Source organism: Myotis lucifugus, unplaced genomic scaffold (genome assembly GCF_000147115.1).
Source record: "Myotis lucifugus unplaced genomic scaffold, Myoluc2.0 scaffold_207, whole genome shotgun sequence".
NCBI classification, from domain to species: domain Eukaryota; kingdom Metazoa; phylum Chordata; class Mammalia; order Chiroptera; family Vespertilionidae; genus Myotis; species Myotis lucifugus.
This window is the reverse complement of record NW_005871255.1, coordinates 1,125,637-1,147,783: the sequence shown is the minus strand read 5'-3', so window position 1 is coordinate 1,147,783 and position 22,147 is coordinate 1,125,637. Positions and strand designations below refer to the sequence as shown.

Genomic DNA, 22,147 nt, shown 5'->3' with positions numbered 1-22,147 from the left:
GGACATATGTATGTTGCTTATTGCCCTTGTCTCAGAATGTCCATATAAGTATTGCTTGCAAAGACATGTTTTTAGAGATTTGGGGTATTAGGCTGCCAGGGCATCAAGGGCATAAGCTCTTGGTTGCCCCACATCTACCAAACATGCCTTGGCTTCATGGTTTCCATGGTGGGAGTGGAACTCGAAATCACTGAGTGATACATCAAGAATGTTATCCAGATCAAGCTTTTCTACTTTAGGCACAGTCAACTACAGGAAGGTAGATGAAGTAATCACAGGAATCCAAGGGACCTGGCTTCTAGTGGCTCTGCCACGACTAGCTGTGTTCCCAGGCAAATCACTTAGCCTTGCTGGGCCTCACTTGCTCTGTCTGTGCCATGGGGTGTTGGACTGGTGTTGAACTCCCAGTCCAACCTTCAAAGTTAAAATAATCATCACAATACCATGTTCTAATTGCATAGAGATTATCTCATCACCAACAACCCTGTGAGGTAAGTACTATTATTCCATTTTTCCTCCGAAGAAGCAGGCACAGAGAGGGTAAGTGACTTGCTTAGGGTCTTACAGCTAGGAAATGATGGAGCTCTCACACAACTTTCATCTTCTACTTCCGTGGTTTTGCTTTACATGGACCCATGTTGTTATAGTGGTTTTGGTCCTGTCCAGGGAGTAAGGGATTGGGGGTGACAAAAACTTTCTAACGGAACCCCAGCTCAGGAATGGATGGATGGGAGTCACTACCTGGGAGAATGATGGCAGTGGCTATGGAGGTTGCTGACATTTATGTTTTTCCTTTCTTTCCTCTTTCCTCTCTAGTCTGTGGCAAGCGCTACAAGAACCGACCAGGACTCAGCTACCACTACGCTCACACTCACCTGGCCAGCGAGGAGGGGGATGAAGCTCAAGACCAGGAGACCCGGTCCCCACCCAACCACAGAAATGAGAACCACAGGCGTGAGTTCCCAGTTTTGGGTTGGGGCAGTTATGAAGTGGGTGGGCAGGGCCGTGGAGCATTCCTTTAATTACCTGTGGCATCTTCTGGTAATGACCGTTGGTTGGTCTCAATCTCCTGTGGCGAGTTGGCTCTTTCAACCCAGCCTCAGCTGCCCTTGTGGGGTCAGCTGAGTCTGAGGCTGAGGGTGACTGGGCTGGGGTGGCACAGCAAGCTCTGCGGCCTGAGGAAGGAAGGTGAGTGTTCAGCCAGAAGGGAAATGTCCTTCCCTGGCCATTGTCAGATGCCAGAGCTGCTCTTTTCCTCAGCTTCAGATGATCCCTTCACAGCTGCTGACCCGAGCATATCCCTCGGCTATGTCAGTTCATACAGATACTCCAGATGTCTCCTTGGCCACCAAGAGATGTAGAAGATTCTTGATTTATTGTCTTGCCTGTTATAGGGTCTACAATTTTGGCATAGGGCTCTCCTGCCTTAGAAATGCTGCCCTGGAGCCTCCATGATCAGCAAACATGATCTGGGTGCACTTGATATTTGGGATCTTGGGCTCAAAGACCCCAAATGATTCCTAAGATTTGTTTTTTCGTTTTTATTCTTTCTTTCCTCAACACCCAGTTATGATTTAGGAAGTCAAAAAGGGCTTAGCATTCACCTTTTGACTTCCCTCTTCAGCATTCCTTATGGGATGAGATAATGGAACCTTGAGGACTTACTTCAAGATGTGGGCATTCTAAGATCATTAGGTAAACAATAACTGTGGACATGCCATGTGTTTTCTGTTCTTTTTTTTTTTCATAAGATTGGCTGACAGGCGGTCTTAAAGTGAATAATTCAGTGTAATTAAAGGGATCAGACAGACCTTTAAAAATATTCAGACTCTAGGATTTGAGAGTGATTCCTCTACATTTCAGTCAATTGATGTTGATTGGCTGCCTTCACCAAATATTTGAAATAATTAACACAATCCTTGGCCAAGACCTTTCTTTGGATTTGTGTGGGTTTTTACCTAACCACCACCCCACCCTTCCCTTGTCACATTGCCTTCTGTGTCATTATGCTCAGGCTGCCATAACAAAGTACAACAGAGTGGGTGGCTTAAAGGACACAGATTTATTTTCTTACAGTTCTGGAGGCTGAAGTCCCAGATCAATGTGCTGGCAGGGTTGGGTTTTCCTGGGGCCTCTCTCCTTGGCTTGTGGATGGCTGCCTTCCTGTTGCCTCCTCACATGGCTGTTGCTCTGTGCATGTGCACCTGCTGTCTCTGTGTGTCCATATTTCCTGTGCTTATAAAGACACCAGTCAGATTGGATTAGGGCCCTCCTAACAGTTTCATTTGAGCTTTTCTTCTTTTTCTTCTTCTCCTTCTTCTTTTTTTTTTTTAATGCTTTATCCACTGAACCAAACTAGCTAGGGCCTCAGCAACTTTTTTAAAAAATATATTTTATTGATTTTTTACAGAGAGGAAGGGAGAGGGATAGAGAGTTAGAAACATCGATGAGAGAGAAACATCGATCAGCTGCCTCCTGCACACTCCCTACTGGGGATGTGCCTGCAACCAAGGTACATGCCCTTGACCGGAATCGAACCTGGGACCCTTGAGTCCGCAGGTTGACGCTCTATCCATTGAACCAAACCGTTTAGGGCTGAGCTTTTCTTCTTGAATCACCTCTTTACTGGCCCTACCTCCAAATATAATCACTTCCTGAGGTATTGGCTTCAACATATGAACTGTGGGGGACAGAGATCGCCCCCTAAAACCTTTCATTCTAACTTTCAGGGTTCCAGACTTTTGTGTTTTCTTACCTAGTGTTGTCGTATGGACAGAGCTGGACAAGCAGGGCAGGAAGGCCTGAGGAGCTGCAGTGCCAAAGTCTGTCTTCCCTTTGGGGTGAGGTTTCCTTGGGCCAGTCAGCCTTGCCTTTCAGAAAGGAAAATATTTGCATTTCCATGTCTCTCCTCTTGTCCCTTCTCTCATCTGAGCCAAGGTGTAGCTATGGTCTTCTATCAGGAGGAGGTTGAGAGTGACTTTGATTGGGTTGCTGTCGGGAAAGCATTTCTTGGCCACGGTTGCTCTCTCTAAAGTATTTATTAGGTTGCCATTATTTCTCACTCCTCCAGTGCTGGCTTATCTCCTTGACATCTCCTCTCAAAGGCCAGGCATTTGTTCCTGTGTGTAGGTGCTTTCCTCACACTAAGGGTCTGGAATACTTCTGTCTGTCTCTTTTGTGTGTGCACAGTGATGGCCACAGTGGGGGAAGGCTCTGATGGCCCCTCAGGTACACTGCAGGCCCTTAGCTCTTTTTGTTGACTTTGGAGATGGGCCCTTGCATAGTTTTCTCTGTCCCCCAGGATTTCCTCACACACTCTCCGGGGTCAGTGTCTCCTGCTTCCTCAAGTCCTCACCTTGAGGCCAGACGGCTTTGCTCGGCGAGGAAGCTGTGTCTTCCCTCCTTCCTTCCTTCCAGACGGAGACACTTCCTAACAGATCTCATCCTGACACTTGTTCTCCTCTCCCTGTGGGTCTGTTAGTGAGCACACTTGCTCCAGCCCCTCTGAACCTTTCTCTTCCTTCCCTCCTTGCTGATGAGGAATTGGGTTCTTCAAAAGGACCATCTGGCCCTAGCTGGCTTGGCTCAGTGGATAGAGCGTTGGCCTGCGGACTGAAGGGTTGCAGGTTTGATTCCGGTCAAGGGCACATACCTGGGTTGCGGGCTCAATCCCCAGTAGGGGGCGTGCAGGAGGCAGCCGATCAATGATTCTCCCTCATCATTGATGTTTCTATCTCTCTCTCCCTCTCCCTTCCTCTCTGAAATCAATAAAAATATATTTTAAAAAAGAGGATCATCTGACAACCCAAGGATTTGAAACTGCAGAGACAGGAATAACTCTACCTGGGCTCCTCTGGGGCCTCCTCTCACAAGGAAGGTTCCAGAAGCCTCACAAACACCCTTTTCATGACATCTCTCAGTGCCCCCTTTGTGATTAACCTCAATTTGGCTACTGGGGAGGGTGGGGCAGAAAGGCCCTCAATGTCCACAGAAGCCGTCCTTTTCCTCTTCCCCCACTTCCTCGGATGAATCTGAGAGACAGCAGTTTTCCCCAGGTTCTCTGCACCACACAGGCCACCCGCCAGCGCGCTGCTCTGAATGTGTGCTCGGGTTCCTCCGCATTCCCCTGGCGAGCAGCCCCCAACCATTTTCTCGGGAGCACTAATTGCCGGCATCCTTAATACCCAGTCATTAGCTGCTCCCCCTGCTTGTGGTGGGGGTGGGCTCCCATCCGTCCTGCCCCTAAATGCCACTGGGGCTGTGTGGTGAATCGAATGTGACAGCTCTGCAGCATCCTCAGGTCTCAGCTCTGTGATCCTCCCTTGGCAGGGCTGTGGAGTGGGGGAGGGAGGCAGGGGAGCTTAATCCTCGAGGCTAATCTGCAGTCCCTCAGGAACCGGCCTGGACGCTGGACGCCAGTGTGGTGGGAATGCTGACTTTTCCCTCTTTAGCTGTAGCCTGACCCGAGCTGCTGGTGAGCACAGGCCTCTCAGAAAAACAGCCCTACAGACGCAGGCGTTTCTAGGGCCCTGGGCAGCGGCGTTTGCACCACCTGCAGCAGAGAGGCCTTTTGACTTTGGTCCTCCTGCTGTCCCTCGCTGCATCTCCCCCAACTGTGTCTCCAGCAGAGCCCATTGCTCATCCCTGCGCCTGCTGCTGCTGAAAGGGCAGCGTGGAGCTGGCATTGACCTTCCCGCAGCCACGCTGCCCTGTGCTGCCAGCTCAGCATTGACTGCCATTCCTCCCGTCCTCCTGCCCCCTCCCAGCTGATGCTCTCTGTCCTTTGTTCCTCTCCTAGTCTCTCATTTTCTCCTGAGCACACATTTCTTGTCCTCCTGTAGGCTTGTCCCCTTTCCTCTGTGCCCTGGCCTGTCTGCCTCAACTACGGGCACCCCAGGGCTGCTAGGAGCTCCAACGCTCCCCTGGGGAGCGAGTGCTTTTCTGATGGGGTCTTCCCCGCCTGAGCTGCTGCCCTTCTCTCCCTGTGGGAGGCTGGATTCTTCTTTCTTCCTCCATTTCTCTTACTACCTTCATCTTTTTATAAATGAAATCACTGTGTGTGTGTGTGTGTGTGTGTGTGTGTGTGTGTGTGTGTGTGTGTAAGGGAGGGAGTGCTTGGGCGGGTAGGATTCTGAGAGGTGTCTCTCAGAAGCATTCTGTTGTGACTCTTTTAATGCCACTTTGGTAGACAGCCCCAGAGGGGCCACGGTAGCAGAAAGAGCACTAGATTAGAACTCCAAACTCCTTTGGCACAGGCTTACAAAGTCAAAACTCTCCCTGAATTTCTTTTTACCTTCTCTGTGCAATGGGAATCTGTTACAGACGATGTTTTTAAGGTATCTTGGCGTGGGTGTGAGCATTTATGAGCTCCTAAACCTGGATGGAAAAGCTATGTGAGTAAATTCAGTCTAATCCACTCATCTGTGCGTCCGTCCATCCATCCATCTACCCATCCATCCATCCATTGGTTTAGTAGCCATGCACTGAGTGCTGCCTTGTTCCCTGTCCTTGAGCAGCTCCCAGTCTTGCGTGGGCACGTGCACTAGGACACGTGCAGAGTGGGTGAGGGAGCAAAGGCTCTGAGGCACACACAGTACACGTCCACTCCATTGGGCTGGTGTGCTCTCAGGGCAGCAGCAGCACCTAGGACTTGTTGGAAATGCAGATTCTTGGCTCCAGCAGACCTCCTGAAACAGAGACTCTGAGGGTGGGGACCAGCAACCCGTGTTTCAAGAAGCCCTTCAGGGCATTCTGGTGCCACTAAAGCTTGAGCACCACTGCATTAGGGGATTTGCAGAGGCTTCACTAAGGAGGTGACATTCACGGTAGTCCTTGAGGAATGAGGACGAAGTATTCAGGAGATGGAGGTAACTGCATGTACAAAGGCAGGGAGGTATGAAGTAGCATGGCATATCAGACCATTGGGAATAGTTGGATCTGACGGCATTGAAAGGACGGTAGACATGTTGGCAGAGGCCACAGCTGGAAGTGTCTTCTGTGTGTGGTCGTCATCTTGTAGGAAATGGAGAGCGACAGTAGCAATTACTAGAGGACAAGAACCAATAATTTATAAGGAAATCTGTCTGGCGTAGTATTAATTGTTAAATGGTATATCTCTTTTATTTCATAGTGTAAATTAGTATAAAATGCTCTCTATAACATACTTGGAACTCCTAAGAGGAACAAGTTTTTTAAAATATGGGTCTGTAAAATTTATTTCAAGCCTATTTTAAAGTCCATGCAGTGGAAGTCAGGTTGTCCTAGGTCTCGGGAGGTCTTAGTCGTCTCTACAAATAGTCTTGCCGGGCACATAGGCTTTCCCTATCTATCCGTCAGGAGAAGGAAAGGCCCCATTGTCAGGTACCTTTGAAGCAGGCTGTACTTTGTAGAACTGAAGGAGGAGAGTCGAGTTGATGAAGGGTAATGGCTGATTAGATAATCTGAAAATTAGTCTGATAATGGGAAAATTATCTAAAAGAAGCATATGATGTCATTGCCACAGTGATAGGAGAGATATAACAGATGTTGTCTTCTGACTTCTCTGTCCTCTACTGCATGGCCCTGGGGCAACAAGTAAGACTGACACAAGCTTAGAAATTTGGCAGAAAGGCCTTCAATGTCCATAGAAGATGCTGTCTCTCAGATTCATCCATCTGAAAGATGCCAGAAAAGCCATAAATAAACTGACACAGCCCACTACTTACCCAACCTCCGTGCAGGGAAGTCAGGCTCTGTTACAGGGGGCAGAAGGGAAATTCAGACATGGGACTCTGTCTGGGAAAGTGAGCTGCTTCTTCCTGAAGTGCAAGTTTGGAAACTAACAACAGGTGTTTTTTAGGTGCATTATTTCATCCTTATTTAAGCAAGTAGCTTACAGATTGCAAAGCGAAGAGGAACCCAGGGGTTGCTTTGGCCTTGAGAGTAGACTTGGAGTTCATTTCCTAGTCCTGTGGATCATCCACACCCAGTGGCCGAGAGAATGGCATTGGAATTGGCCAGGCCAGGGTGGGTCTCGTAACTGCTACTCTGGTCAGTTACTTACACGTCTCTGCGTTTTTGTTGCCTCATCCATAAAGCCGCAAGCATAATCACTGGACCTCATGGGGTTGCTGCGAGTCTTCAGTGGGGTGGTGTGGGCGTTTGGCACCAGGCCTGCACGCTGTGAATGCTGATATCCCATCTCTGTGCCATTTGGACCAACAGAGCATGTCTGTGACCACAGATGGCTGATCTGAGTCAGGGCCCATCTGCGACTGTGCGATACTGTGGTGCTAACTGCCTGTGGGGGTCTCATTGGCATCAGGCGTAAATATCAGAACCTGACCTGGCCCTGGCATATCCTTTGCTAAATTTTAGATATGGGACACCAATCCTTCTACACAGGCTGCACATGTGCATTTATTGAGAACTTACAGTGCATGTGCCCACTTGTGGGGCTTAGTGAAATTGGGCCTCCAAAAAGGCATCACATGTGGCTCAGCCTTAGGAGACCTTCTGGTTTAATTGGGAAATAAGATGGATGCTGGAAACCCAGAGAGAGGAAGCTGTGGGGCAGAATCTAGCCAAGTGTGGTATTTATCATCCTGTGTCCCCAGGATCAGGCATGCACCCGCGACCTGCCTTCCTGTGAGTCTCTTATTTCTCTTACATTTTTGACGTAATCACCTAGAATGTTCAGGATTGAAGAGTTCCATGTCCTAAGAAACGACGATGTCAGTACTTGCCGACATTCCTTGAATGTGTCAGACACTGAGCGAAGAGCGCCACATTTATCTCATTCATTCCTCACAACAAATGAGGTGGGCGCTATATCCCCTAGAAGACATACCAAGATCCACAGAGACTGAGTATGTGCCCGTGCATGGATGGGAATTCTCTAGTCACGTGTCACTTCTTTTCCTGCCTTATCAGAGATAAAATTATTTCCCATCTAGGAGAGGAAAGAGGCAAAGAAATTGTGGCACACCTACTAGGCACCAGGCAATTTACATGTATCATCTCGCGCAATGTTACAAGTCCATGATACACATGTTATTGCTCTCATTTTGCAGAGTAGAAAACTGAGGCTCAGAAAGGGTGAGTAATTTGTCTCAAGTAACATGATTAGCAAGACGGGAAGCTGAAATGTGAATGTGCTTGAGGTGGGCACCATTCAGTTACGTCAGCACATTGGGGCCGCACGTGATGGATCCCAGTCTTAGTCCGGGATCTTTGTCATGGTCCTGCTGATTGCTTCTAACTTTCACCTTTAGGCCAATTGTCAAATGAATCATATTGCCTGGCGACTTTTCAAGAGAAATTAATGTGTTACTGGGCAGCATCTTAGTTAGCTCAGGCTTCCATGCCAAAGTAGACGGGGTGGCTTAAACAACAGGACTTTATTTCTCACAGTTCTGGTGACTGGAAGTCCCAGATAAAGGTGTCAGCAGGGTTGGTGTCTGTGAGAACTCTTTCCTTGGGGTGGTTTTCTTATGTCCTCACAAGGCCTTTCCTGGGTTCATGTGGGCGGAGAGAGAGAAACAAGCTCTCTGGTGTCTCTTCTTATAAGGGCACGAGATCCCGCCATGAGGGCCCCATCCTCAGGACCCACCTAACCCTAATCACCTCCCGAAGTCCCCATCTCCAGTACCATCCCATTGGGGTTAGGTCTCCAACGTATGCATTTTGGGGGAGACACTATTTAGCTCACAGGTAAATTTAGTCTCCAAAAGTAATTTGAACTGTGTGTGGTGCTATATGGACCTCATCCCCTCATTACAAATCCTACTTGAGACATTAGTTTATAAATGCGTTTTACTTTTAAAAAACCGCACATTACTCCGTTCAACAATTTTGAAGATTCGTCCTTGGCTCTTTGTTTTCTTTCACCACCCACCCACCCAGGTCAGCTCCCCTCCAAAATATACCCCAGATCTCTCCCTTTCTTCGTCTCCTAGCCACACCGGCTCCTTCTTGGATCATTGCATCTTCTTTTTTGATTTCTCAGCCTCTCTTCTTACCTCTTCTAGTCTATTCTCCTCTTATAGTCTATTTTATTTCAAAGTATAAAATAGATTATGCCATTCCCTGCTCTCAATACTTTTATCACACTTGAATACAACTCAAACTCCTCACCTTGAAGGCCTGCATTTTTTTGCTTCTCAAAGTGTGGTCAGCAGCACCAACATCACCTGGGACCCAGGTGATTGTCTTGTCCAGGTTTTCCCAGGCCATTCCCAGTTTGAGACCAAAAATCCTGTGCCCTGGGAACCCCTCAGTGCCACCCAAATCCAGACAGTTGACTACCTTGCAGGGAACCTTAATAAGAAATGTGGAATCTAGGGACCTATCTCTAGATTTTAATCATAATCTGAATTTTAATGAGACCCCTCACATTTAAGAAGCCCTGGCCTCCAAGGCCTGCCAGCCACTCTGATTTAACTTCCTTCAAGTGTGTGGTTGCGTGTGCTTGGGGTAGGGCAGTATCAAGTGGGCCAGCTAACAGCCATACTACCTGGGTTCAGAGCCAACATAGCCACTTACTGACATGTGACCAGAGACAGCTACTTAGCTTCCTTGTGCCTCAAGTGCCACCTATGTAAACCAGAACATGAATGTGTCTGTCTCATAGGGTTACGTGGTGATTAAATATTCATTCAGATAAAGCACAGCATGAACAGAAAATACGTGTGATTCAGTGTGTGTGTCTCACATGTTGTGTAGAGCCATGGTTCTCGAGCTTGCGCACAATAACATCCCTTGGAGGGTTCATTAAAACACAGACTGCTGGGTCCCACCCCAGAGTTTTGCTACACCAGTAGGTCTGCGGTGGAGCCCTCGAATTTGCATTTTTAATAAGTTCCCAGGTGAACCGTTGCCTTAGAGAAATCCAGCTTTTGAAGACTGGTTTTCAATCTATTTCCTTATAATTATTTTCTTTTGGATGCACTGGGTCAGGTAACTGGCCAGGAATCAGGCTGCACTGTTAAATCTAACGGCTAGTCTTGGTTTCCATTCTTTCCTAACGTTCCATTCTACCTGGGCAAATGTCTCCATAGCTCCTAGCACCTGCTGCCTGGCTTGCTTTCTGGGTGTGTCCCCATCTGGGCCCTCCTCCCTGGCTGGGCTTTCCCTCAGCTCTGGTGCCTGGATTCTGTCCTAATTTTGAGGTCTGAAACTTGAGGCTCATCCTTTTCCTTTTTCTGAATACTGTTTTTCAGTCTGAAGGACCCAGAAAATGCTGGTTCATTGTGGACCGATGGGGTTGACATACCTGAGTCCCATGGAGGTGGTGGTGAGGAAGGGTGCAGAGGGGCTGGGGTGGGCAAGGTAGGAAGGAGGCTTCCTAAATTCTAATAACACAATAATATCCCGACAACCTAAATGGGTAAAGCTTAGCTGACTCTAAAGCACCAGGATCAAGATGTCCTGTAGGTCTCTAGGGGAATGACACTTCATTCAGAGCCCTGTTGACATAGCTGCTCTCAAATGAAACCATTTCCCCCTCAACTGACTCATTTGGTGGCAATAACATTTGCTGCACCAGGGCTTGGACTGACCCACACGACCTTCTACTGGAAAATTAAAACATCTCCTGTGCTTTTCCTAATCAGCACTGAGAGAGTAATCAGTTTTGCTTGGTCTTTTTCTCCCTTTTCTGAAGCATCAGTGACAGACCTGGTGTTGCTGGCCCAAGTCTGGAGCACAAAGGACGTTACTGATGGGTCATTTCTGGCCCCAGAACTGTGATGTGGTGTCCAAACTGCTGGCCAATTGTAACTCTAACCAAATGCATCTGTCAAGATGGAGACCTCAGTGTGAGAATACATGTTTTCTGTTTCTATAGCACAGTGTTTAGGAGTAAATATTCTCAAGGCCCGTGTCTAACAGTATGAGTTTTGTATTTCATAAAGATGGAGGAAATGAAGGTAGATGCAAAGAAGGGTGGGATGGCTGATACCACATTTTAAAACACAAAAGCACACAGTAAAACATGGCCTGTTTTCTCATTGGCTGGTGCAGGGCTCCTGGCAAGAGACTGAACATGGGACTCAAGGGGCTCTGGGGCCAACCGAGTCTGGGGGTTCTTAATTCCTTCCATCTGGTTTTCTAAGAAATACCTAAGGGAGAGGATTCCTGCAGGAGGGCAGGCCTGTTGGCGGCTTTCTTCCTTTCTTCCTTTCTTCCTTCCTTTCCTTCCCTCCCCTCCCCTCCCCTCCCTTCCTCTCCTCTCCTCTCCTTTCCTCCTCCTTCTTCTTCTTCTAAATATATTTTTATTGATTTCAGAGAGAAAAGGATATATATATATATATATATATATATATATATCTCAATGATGAGAGAATCATTGATCCACTGCCGCTTGCACGCCTTCCACTGGGGACCAAGCCTTCAACCTGGGCAGGTGCCCTGACTGGGAATCTAACCATGACCCGGTTCATTGGTCGACGCTCAACCACTGAACCATGCTGGCCAGGCCCCATTGGCTTCTTCACTGCAGCTTTAGTCCCCCATTAGTCATATTCCTCACTCTTTCTGTCCCTGCCATGAACGGGACTGACACTGGCAGTGCCTTAGCATGGTCACTCCGTACTTGGGGGATACTTTGCATCCACTCAGTTTCTGGTTTTTGACTTTTCTTTGCCTGGCAGATCCTCCCCCCACCCAAAGCCTCTGCCAAGATTTGTTCATTCTTTCATTAAGTGTTGTCAACTCCGCGTCAGTCACTGCACCAGGTGCTGGGGATTCAGAGATGAAAGGCACTGCGCCTCCCCTCAGGGAGCTCACGGCAAATAGGGAAGAGACACCTACACAAGCATGAAGCAGCATGAAAGACTGAGCTCCTCTGGGTCTGGAAAACTTTGTTTTTCTGTCTCTTCTTTCACCCTATTTAATACTCAAACAATGGGCCTAAAAGGGACACGAAGACGCCATCTAGCATATTCTCTCGCCTCTGAGTGGCGTGTACTCAAAGAACTGAGTGGGGAAGCCTTTCCAGGTTCAAAGGCCTCTTCAGAGATGCCTGCTCCTCTGACCACGCCTTTGTGTCACTGCCTTTGTCTCGTAGCTTGTGCTCCATCCAGCTCCTTCTTTCTCATGTTGTCCTTGATAATTCAGAGTGTGGCGACTTAGCTCCTTCCATAAACGTGAAGACATTAAAACAGCCCTGGGCCTTCCCTTCTCTAGCGGTGCCTGGAATCGTTCTGCACCAGCAGCCCCTCCTAACCCTTGTCCTACGTTCTCATTGTGGTCAGTGTCAGGCAGCAAAATGGCCGGTGAGGAAGGCAGTTCTCTGTCCCGTGAGTGGAGCCTGGTGTCGGTTTTCCCGCCAGGCTCCGGAGTCCCTGCCTTCCTTATTCGGGGAGGAAGGCAGCCTTCGTCTTCCTCCAGGAGCCCAGGGCAGGGCCCAGGTTGCTACTACGTGTCCAGGAAGAACCAGCCTGAATGGGGTCCCAACATTTTTATTCTTTGGATCTGTGGGATTTATTTTTTCATCTCTTCTAGGGAAGCAATGAAAAAAGGTGTCAGGCCTTGGAGATAATTTATATGAGTAAACACGCAAGGCGTAGGGTGAGCAAGAGCATGAGAATTAAGGCCATTTATCCAGGCTCTGAGGCTTTGTTTGCCCTCTGGTCCAGCCTTTCTCACAGTCTTTATCTCACCACATTAACCCTCTTCTCGCTGTTCTCCTCACGGGCCCAGCACACATCTCTGCACAGCTGCCTTCTGGGCTCCAGCCTTTGCTGCCTCCCCCTCCCCCGCCCTCGTCCCTCATTAAAGGCTGGGTAGAAGGTAGCTGATGTGGCCGTGGCCTCCAGCTGAGGCCTGCTCGCTGATTCTGAAGGGAAGGCACGTTGCCTTACACCCCCTCTCTTCCCTTTCCCCGTCTCCAAAGCTTCCTCCTCCAGCCTGGCCTGTCTGTGTGGCCAGCCTGGGGCTGCCTTTCCCTCTTTTCCTGCCCCCTTTCTTTACTCCGTCCTGTGAAGCTGCGCTCTGCACAGCCAAGTGCACCAGGCGAGGATGCTTTACACTTGAGAGATGAAGTAATAACAGGTGGCAAGACCAGAGGCTGCAGGAGCCCAGGATTCCAGTTGCCATGGAAACATGTCAGACCTATGGAGGGATGGGAACTGTCAGCCGTGGAGGGTGGTGGGGGGACAGGAGAGGCACATTTCCTGGAGGATTCTCACTGCCCCCCGGTTCCCCAAGGGCTGTGCACTCCAACTAGCAGGCCCCGGGAGACCACTGCTGGACTGGGGCCGGGGCTGGGTCAGGGCTGGGTGGCGGGCACAGAGCACGGCCACGTGTTTGTACACACCAGGCCCTGGCAGGCGGTCCTGAGCGTCTGCTCAGGATGTGAAGTCACGCTTTTGTGGATGTGCCCTGGAGCAGCCTAAGCTGGCTGGCTTCCTGTTTCCCTAGGACACTTGGGACGGAGTTCAGGTCTTGGAAGAGCCGGATGAGGGGCTGTTGCTGATGCCAGACTGTCCCTGCCGCCCATTCCTTCATGTGTGGCAGGCATATCACAGCAGAGATCAGATGGAACTGGAGAAAGGCAGCCCTGTTTGGGTGGTAGTTCTATGGAAGAGTTGGGGCCGTGATTGCCATAGACACGGCCTGATTGAGGTAGAAAATCCCATAGTGTGCATTTTCCAGAACGACTGCGTAACCCTTCCTGAGAGTGGTGGTGGGACAGTTCGGGCTTGGCTGTTCTTTCTCTTGGTTTGATTTATATGAATGCTCCCTCTACCTTCTAGTCCCCCACATCCCCCTCAGGAACTTTGTTCTTGATTTCTATTCTTTTCTTTCATTGAGATTTTTGGAGTTATCTGCCCAGATAAATTCCTAAACTCTTCAGGCTCACTTTATTTTCTCAGCAGCTTCCTTGTATCTCTTATATGATCTCAGCCCATGAGCATTAATCAACAGAAAACCAAGTCCATCATTGCGGGCGCTGCCACCGAGATACCACTCGGGCCTTTGCCCTCACTGTCATCTTATTCTATAAAGCGGGACTCAATTTCCCATAAGCAGGGGCAGAATCTCTATTTAAATCCCACTTGCAAGGTCTGGGCAAGCTTCCTATTTATAGTAAAATCCTTTTTCTAATGATCTCAGATACAGTACCAGGAAATTGCTCACCCTGGGTCAGGCCATAGGCCAACGGAGCCGTGGTGTGAGCTTTAGTTTAAAAAAATCCCTCCCCGGGCCCCTGGACTCTCCGGAGAAGTGTTTCTTCTGCAGAGCATATGACAGTAAGCAGGTCACCGGGATGGATCCCTGTGAGAGGGACATTAAGTTTCAGTTCAAAGGGAATTTCCGCTTTTACCAGGCCAACCTCAACTTTGATTGCTTTGGGATTCCTAAATAATGGGTTAGGTGAATGAAGAGATTTCTGAAATATTTTATATGCAAATGTTGGTCTGAAAGTGTTTGCCCAGGAGGCAAACACTGGGGACACAGACAACCTAGAGGTGAACCCCGGAGCCAGCCCTTAATCTCTGGACTTTAGTTACCTCATCTGTCAAATAATCCCTACTTCACAAAGTATTTTTTGTGTGTGAGAATCCATGAAATACCATATGTAAAGCATCCAGCGTAACATCCATCACAGTTTTGTTGTGTAATAAACGTTTGCTGCTTTTTCTTCTCGAAAAGCCATTGAACAAGAGGGAGGCTGAGTGGGCAGATGCAACCTGGTGTCCCCTTCTCAAGAGACAATGAAATGTAGTCTTACAAACTTTTCTTGGTTGTTTGCCTGTAAGATGGTGCTTCACCTACCATAGTAGGGGCACAGTGTTATTCTTGCTGCAACCCAGGGCTCTCAGCTACCGCTCCTGTATTCTCTGGGAGTTAGAGATGACTGACCAATCTCTCTGGACATGGACCAGCTCTGCTCTGAGGACGAGGGAAATAAACCAAGCAGTGAATGATACTCAGCACAACAGATAACTCTGCCCCAGAGAAAGCCAGCCCAGTGCTCTGTCCCTGCTGGGAAGTCCCAGGGGTGGTATCACTGTGCTGCCTGCTTGCATCTCTGCCGTTCTCTTCTGAACCCTTCATCCCACATGTTGTTAACCATTTCCTGTGCACAGGCCCGTGGGTGTTCCAAAGATGTGTTTGACGTGGTCCCTGACCTGAAGGAGTCGATCATTTAATAGGGGTGACGAGGCAGGTGTACACATGCATAAGCAAGAGAAGCAACCTCAGAAGTGTCAGCAGAGTGCCCGCCCCAAAGCCTGGTTGGGGAATTGGGAGAGCTCCATGGGAGAACTCTCATCCCGAAACCGATCCTAAATACCAAAACGTGTATGAGAACTAGGTGCGAAGGCTATCTATGAGTCTACTCTACGCCATTTTACCAAGATGGAAGAAAGCTTTGAGCTTACTGTCATGAGAAGACAGTAGGAACTGAAGCAGAAAGGATTTTGCTGGAAATGAAGTGTAACCATTCAGTATCCCTTCCTATCCTGGGTCATTGCTCTACTAAAATACAGCCCCTCCCTCCCCCACTTCTAGCATGTCACAGCTGCATACACCAGGGCCTACAAAGATTGTAGCACCTCTTCACCCCTGGGCCTGGCACTCTCTGTGGCCAATAACCGACACCAAAATATGTGGGGACCCTGTTCTGATTCAGTCTCCTCAGAAATTTCTCTTCATCAGATGAATTAAATTCTGTTCCTTTGGTCTTTTTATATAGGATCCGTTTCTCCATCATTGTCTTCTTTGCTCTACTAGATCATTTCTGAATTTTTTATTTCTTGCCGTATTGGATCCCTGATTTAATGGTCTGGGTGTTCTACCAATGGTCTGCTGGTGGTAAAAACTGTAAAGGATTATCTGGGAGTTCTTATACTCTATATTCTACTTCCTTCTCCTCATAACTCACAAGTGATACAGTGGGTTGGGGACAACCAGCTTCTTTGGTTGCTTAAAAGATTTTGTGAAAGGGCAGAAAAAATCTGACATAATAAGAGGTCCCTAAGAGAACAGGAGAGAGACAAATGGTGAGATAGGGCCTCCTGAGAGTTTTTGTGAAATGATACACGTGAGATTTTTTTTTATTGATTTTTATGTGGGAAGCTACCTAAGTTGTAACTGGCATCTCCACATTTTCTATCTAGTTCATACCAATCCTGAAATTTAACTTTTGTTTACACTCAGCCCCTACATTTAATGCACCCCACTTTTTTTTGTCCACCTTTTGACTGATTTCCGTGATAGCCTGTTGGTCAGGAAACCCTGAGTTTACTTGCTTCATAGACGTGCCTGGCTTTCTTAAGAGAGTTCCAGAAATGGTTAAGATGGCAATTGAGAGAGAAGGAAGAAAGGGACTTCCTTCTGGATTTGGGCAATGAAAATGTTATAGGCAGATGTACTGGTTTTGGGCGATTTGCAAAAACGATTCTCTGTGACATGCAGATGCCTTTGAGATACAGAGACTGATGACAGGGTGTGGCGGGCTCCCCTGTGTGCCCCCAAACAGCCAACACTTTTCTTTCAGAGACTTGTCTGCCTCCCTGAAGATGAAAATCAATGACTTAGAAACTGATTAAACAATCCAAATAGCAACTGATAAATGGATTAACCCCCTCTAATGTGATTCTGCAAGCTTTTGTCTTCTGCCTTTCCCAGGTAAGTTTTTCTATTCCTGGAGGCAAAGCAGAGGCATGGAGGAAGCAAAGGCCAGAGGGAATCGCATTAAAGTGGGTGAATCCGTTTATCACTTACTGTCTGGATAGTATTTCTGCTCACATATCTGCTTCCTTTTACAGCTTCGTACCCTACGGGACCCTGATTAATGTTAGCCAGTGAATAATGAAAGATAGCAGACATGGGTATCTCGAGGAGGAAGATGCCCCCGTGGTTTAGGCTGATCCCATAAATGGAGAGACGTTTCTTTCTACTCGCAAACAGGGAGTGTTAATGTGACAAAGACATGTCCACAATAGGGCCAGAGAAACAGAGGGAAATGGGGGAGTTTCTCCCGAGGCAAAGAACCTGTGCAAGGCTTTACACCAGGTAGTAGAAACTGAGAGTGCTCTCATAAGCGTTTGTTTTAAGACAATGTTCCAAGATTTTTCTCTGTCTGCATGGACTTTCATCATGGGTGGCTTATGAGGATCTTAAGCCTCAAGACACACTCACTAACTCGCTTTTCAGTCCATCTCTGGCCTGAGGCTCAGCTAAGTGTCCAGTCTGATTCTAGGCACTTGGGGTCTGCTGATTATCTAGTCCTGGGTGCTTTCCATGACCAGCGAGTCTGGACTTTAGGGAGATACAGCTGAGCAAGAGTGAACACCTGTGTCCCTGCCAAGATGCTCATCAAAGTCCCCAAGAGCATCTGCAGTGTCCTTTCTGGAAATGAATGCTGCTTTGTTTTCCTTTCCAGGGATGGTAGGACTGTCTCCTAAACAAAAGCATCTTTCCAAAGGGCAAGGCCTAAGCATCGACCATTCTCCCTCTCTCTCTCTCTCTCCTCTCATATTCTCTCTCTCTCTCTCTCTCTCTCTCGTCACACCACTGTTTATGGCTGCCATCTGCTGTTTGGGGCCTTGGCCCTGAGAGCTGCTTGTTCAGGGATGAGAGCAGTTCACTTGACTAGCAGGCCTGGATGCTGTGCCCATCCAGGGATGCAATCAGAGGAACAGGCTTGTTTCTTCTAAAACGCAGAGCTGGGAAATATTGCAACAATCAAAGTAAACCGGGTGGCTTGCGAAACATTGACACTATTTTTAAAACATGGTTTTATTGATTTTAGAGGGAGAGGAAGGGAGAGAGAGAAATATTGATGTGAGAGAGAGAGACGTCAATCGATCACCTCCTGTATGCAACCCCTGACCAGGGAGCAAACCCAAAACTTAGGCACGTGCCCTGACGGGGAATCGAACTGGGGATCTTTCGGTGCATGAGATGACATTCCACCAACTGAGCCACACTGACCAGGGCAACACTGGTACTATTAAACTGAGGAGGGTCAAAAAGACCCCAGCTCAAGTTAACAACTTGGTCGTAACAAAACCTCAGATTCTAACTTCATCTTTTTTTCTGGAGCAGATTTTGCCAGACTGTGGGTGAAGAGGGGGCAGTGGAAACTGATCTCAGTCTAAAATTCAATTAAAAAAATGTTTCTACAGCCCAGAAAGGACCGGATGGGACAGTCATTCCTAATAACTACTGTGACTTCTGCTTGGGAGGCTCCAACATGAACAAGAAGAGTGGGCGGCCTGAAGAGCTGGTGTCCTGTGCAGACTGCGGACGCTCTGGTGAGTGCGGCCCCTTCCTGCACCTGTGCCCATAGACCAGCAGCTGTCCCCCCGCACGCCTCTGCCATCTGCCGTGGGGTGGAGGGTGGGGTGGGGAAGTTGGTGGTGGTGACGATTTCAAGTACAGAGGAGTTTTCAGGTCATTGGATATTTTTCTACTTTGGATCTCAAGAAATCATGCCTCGGGAGCCAGGGAAAAGGGAAGGGAGAAATTCTGGTCTTGTGTTTGGCCTTTTCATGAAGTGGATATTTCTTTGTGTGTGTTGTTGTGAGAAATGTGGGGACACCTGGAGACACACGCAACACTTTCTTGTATCGGGTGCTGTACATGTAACACAAAGCTGCGTTTGTTCTGCGGAAGTGCCTGGGCGCACTGGAAGGTACGGAAACATGAATACTGGGGCAGCAGCTACATGTTGAGTTGTGGGAGTCAGAGACCCCTGCGCTGCTCGGTAGTAGCATAAATATCGCATCCATTGGCTGCTCATCCCATTTTCTCATGTGGAACCAAAAAAGAGACCCTGATAGAGAAAGGAGTCAAAAGGGCAGTGTTCTTAGGGCTAATCTGAAGTTGGCTTGGCCTGTTTCGAAATTTTCATTTCTAACCTCTCCAAAGACTAAAATAAAAAAAGACTTTGATCCTGTCCTTTCATTCCTAAAATGAATTCAGGTTTTCAAGTTTTGCTCAAGCTGTTGATTGTTTTTTAATTCTAACCAAACCGTTACTTTTGGCTGGTTGTGGTTGGTTGTACTACCAATTTTTCGTAGATTTTTATGTCATAACTAGGCCAACGAGAGATTTCAGACTTGTGTTTAGTCTCCTCAACTATGGACTCTTGTAGGTGAGATGCAGTTCATTTGGACACTGGATCCAGCAGCGAGGAGGCCCTGCTCCTTCCACACGCTTCCCTGTGTCCTTTCTCCTCCTACTTCCAAGAATAGGGCCGAGGTGACCACACCTGGGTGTACCGGAGCAACTCTGTTCTTCCTTTCCTTGGTCCACAAACTTTAGCGCTAGTCTTTTTTCTTTTCTTTTTTTTACTTCATTTGGCTTTTGGGTTGTTTAGATTCAAGACTGACTTGAGAAGTAATTTAAAAAGGAGTGGTTTCCATTGCGTGCAAATCTCAACATGTAACACTTAAGGACCCTGACAGGGTGGCCCACTGCAACCCTGTCAGTTCATTTACTTTGCAAACATGATACCTAAAGCTGAACCTTTTACTCTCCTGGTGCCAGTTTAGAAAAGAGGGCTTGTGTGATAGTGGACTCTGGGTTTTAGATATTTAAAAAGAAAATGAAACAAATGAAATTCAATTCAGTATTTTTAAAGTGAACGACTGTCAGAAGCGAAGTCACTTGGTGTGATGCTATAGGCTATGGACCGCGGGGGACGTGCTAGAGAGGGCAGCTTCAGGATCCTCATTACAAACTACTTCCTTCCCTTCCTTCCCTATAAAAGATGAGGTACTTGAATCTGATTCATGGGGGACCAGACGTGGGCAGTTGATTTTTTTTTCTATCCAAACCCTTTTTCTTCACAGCCTTTTACTCAGCTTTTTCTTCCCAGGATCTGTCTGCTGTGTGACTCAGGGGACCATTTTATACCAGCCTAGGTGTTCTCATTGCATTTGCCAAGGATTAATTTTGGTGACTAATTTAGTCCAGGTCTGCCTCTGATTTTCCTGAAACAGTTGATACCTTGGGAATACACAGGTGGCATTAACCCATGGGATGTGCTTGTAAAGATAGGGGGCAAATACTTCTCCAGGGCCTCCTGGAGTTTTTCCAATGAAGAGTGTGGAGCTTGGAAGAGCTCTCTTTCCCTCCCAGTCCATCCCACTTCCTGTTTCCAGGGGAGAAAATGAGATTCCCGATCCTGGCACCGTAACTGGCCTATCGTGACCTTATTTGGGGGTAATCCTGGGGCCCATTTAGAATGTAAACAGTTTAAACCTGAGTTGTACAAATTTCAGGAAATAACTCCTATTTTTTCACTCTCTTAGTGCTCTGAGTTAGATTTGACAACTCTGGACTTTCTGGGGTAACGAAGTCCTGGGCGTGTGTTGTGGCTGGAGTGTGTGTGCGTGTGCACATGCATGTGCATGGGTGCACACACATGTATCTGTGGGCACATGTATGTGAGTGCAGATCACAATAATGTCCTCCAGTGGTTAAAGAAAACGAGAGACTCTTATTACCTACCACATGTCGGACTTTTCAGCTTCTTTTTGCTTTCAGTGCAAATGAGCCACATGGTGTAAGGGCAGAATTGAACGGGTACTGAAAGAGTGGGATTAGACACAGGTAAAAACAAAAATAAAGCAGATGGAGGCTTAACCGCCTGGAACGGGTTATCTGACAGTAATACCTTTGCAGAGCTGCCTGTCAAAGTGAAGGACACACATTGTGCAAGAAACACCCATGGAAAACACCAAAGAAACACCAGCCGGGCTAACACCCACCAAGTCAACTCATTGTCTGGGGTGGGGCTGAGTGAGTGTGTGTGTGTGTGTGTGTGCGTGTGCGTGTGTGTGTGTGCACACGCATGTGCGTGCATACAGAAGAGGAAAAAAATCTCGTGAGGAATCTTTCACTCACGTTCAGAGCTGTGGACGTACATGTTATGGTAGAGATGATGCCTTTTCAGGGAGTGAGGAATCCTTTTCCCTGGAAATGTTGGCTTTGTCGTTTTACCCCAAATCCCTGTCGCCAGGTGATGCACCCAGTTAATCTCTTTTGGTGAAAATGGTTTATGATCTTGCTATGAAGCATAATGTTGTGATAATATAATAAGAATATTAATAATGCTGTCTGTTGCTTAACCCATGTGCTGATATATTCATCATACATGTCAGCTCATTTGGGAAGAGAAGGCAGGAAGGAGAAGGAGGCAGCGGCTGCAGCACGCACCACGGAGGACTTATTCGGTTCCACATCAGAAAGTGACACCTCAACTTTCCACGGCTTTGATGAGGACGATTTGGAAGAGCCTCACTCCTGCCGAGGACGCCGCAGTGGCCGGGGCTCGCCCACAGCAGACAAAAAGGGCAGTTGCTAAACCCATGAATGGACTCTCTGGGCAATTAGCCATCACCCTCTGACTTGGTCATTGTTCTGGTTCTGACACATTTTTTAAAAAATGAAAGACAACCTTAGGTTTTCCCTTCATCCTTGCTTTTTCCTCTTGCCTTCCACCCATCCCTTCCCCCCTGCCCTCGATTTTGAGTATGTACAGCAGAAGCACAAACTACTGAAACAAAACAGAACAAAAGAGCAAACTAGTCCTTCAGAGAGATGGCCTCGTGATGTGCTGTTTATTTTCCAGAGCAATGAGAAGTTAGGCGAACTGTCTCTCGGGGGAGGGGATCTTTTTGATATGAGCAGAGTTGATTTCCTCAGTGTTCCTATTTATTGGCAAAATGAGGAGAGGAGGAATATTGGGTTTGGAAACAAAGAACCAATTACATTAAATAAATTATTATTTATATATTCTAACTATTATTAGAAACTGACTTTTTTTTTTTTGAGAGAGAGAGAGAGAATGAAGGAAAATCAAAGAAATTGAAGTAATACCCTGTTTAGAAGGAAGCCACTGGGGGAGGATTGATTCAAGGAGGCCCGGGCAGGAGGAGTTCCTCGGTGGGAGATGATTGCACTCTGTACCCCACGGAGTGTCTGGCTCCCCTCGGCAGACCCCCTCCCCATTTCTCATCCCTGACCTTTCCGCCTTCCTCCCTGCTTGCGAGAAAATGTCAGCAGTTGCTGAGAAGTGCGGGCTGCTGTGTGCCTCCCTCCAGCACCTGGGTCCCCCCCAGCAGCGTCTGCTGGGCTCCTCTTCTCCATCAGCGGAGCCACTGTTCGGTGGCTGCTGGTTTGGTTTTCCCCTCACTTTCCTCCT

At 47.8% G+C, this 22,147-nt stretch overlaps 1 protein-coding gene across 1 annotated transcript in view; it reads left to right on the top strand.

Moving 5' to 3' along the window:
• The window catches only part of DPF3 (double PHD fingers 3), a 211,048-nt gene extending 189,373 nt beyond the window's left edge, over nt 1-21,675 (top strand). Inside the window, exons 7-9 of the mRNA XM_023761360.1 lie at nt 817-954; nt 18,120-18,248; nt 21,105-21,675. Coding sequence (XP_023617128.1) covers nt 817-954; nt 18,120-18,248; nt 21,105-21,307 — 470 coding nt within the window. The 3' untranslated portion in view covers nt 21,308-21,675. The remainder of the gene's footprint in view (nt 1-816; nt 955-18,119; nt 18,249-21,104) is intronic.
• The last annotated feature ends 472 nt before the right edge of the window (nt 21,676-22,147 follow it).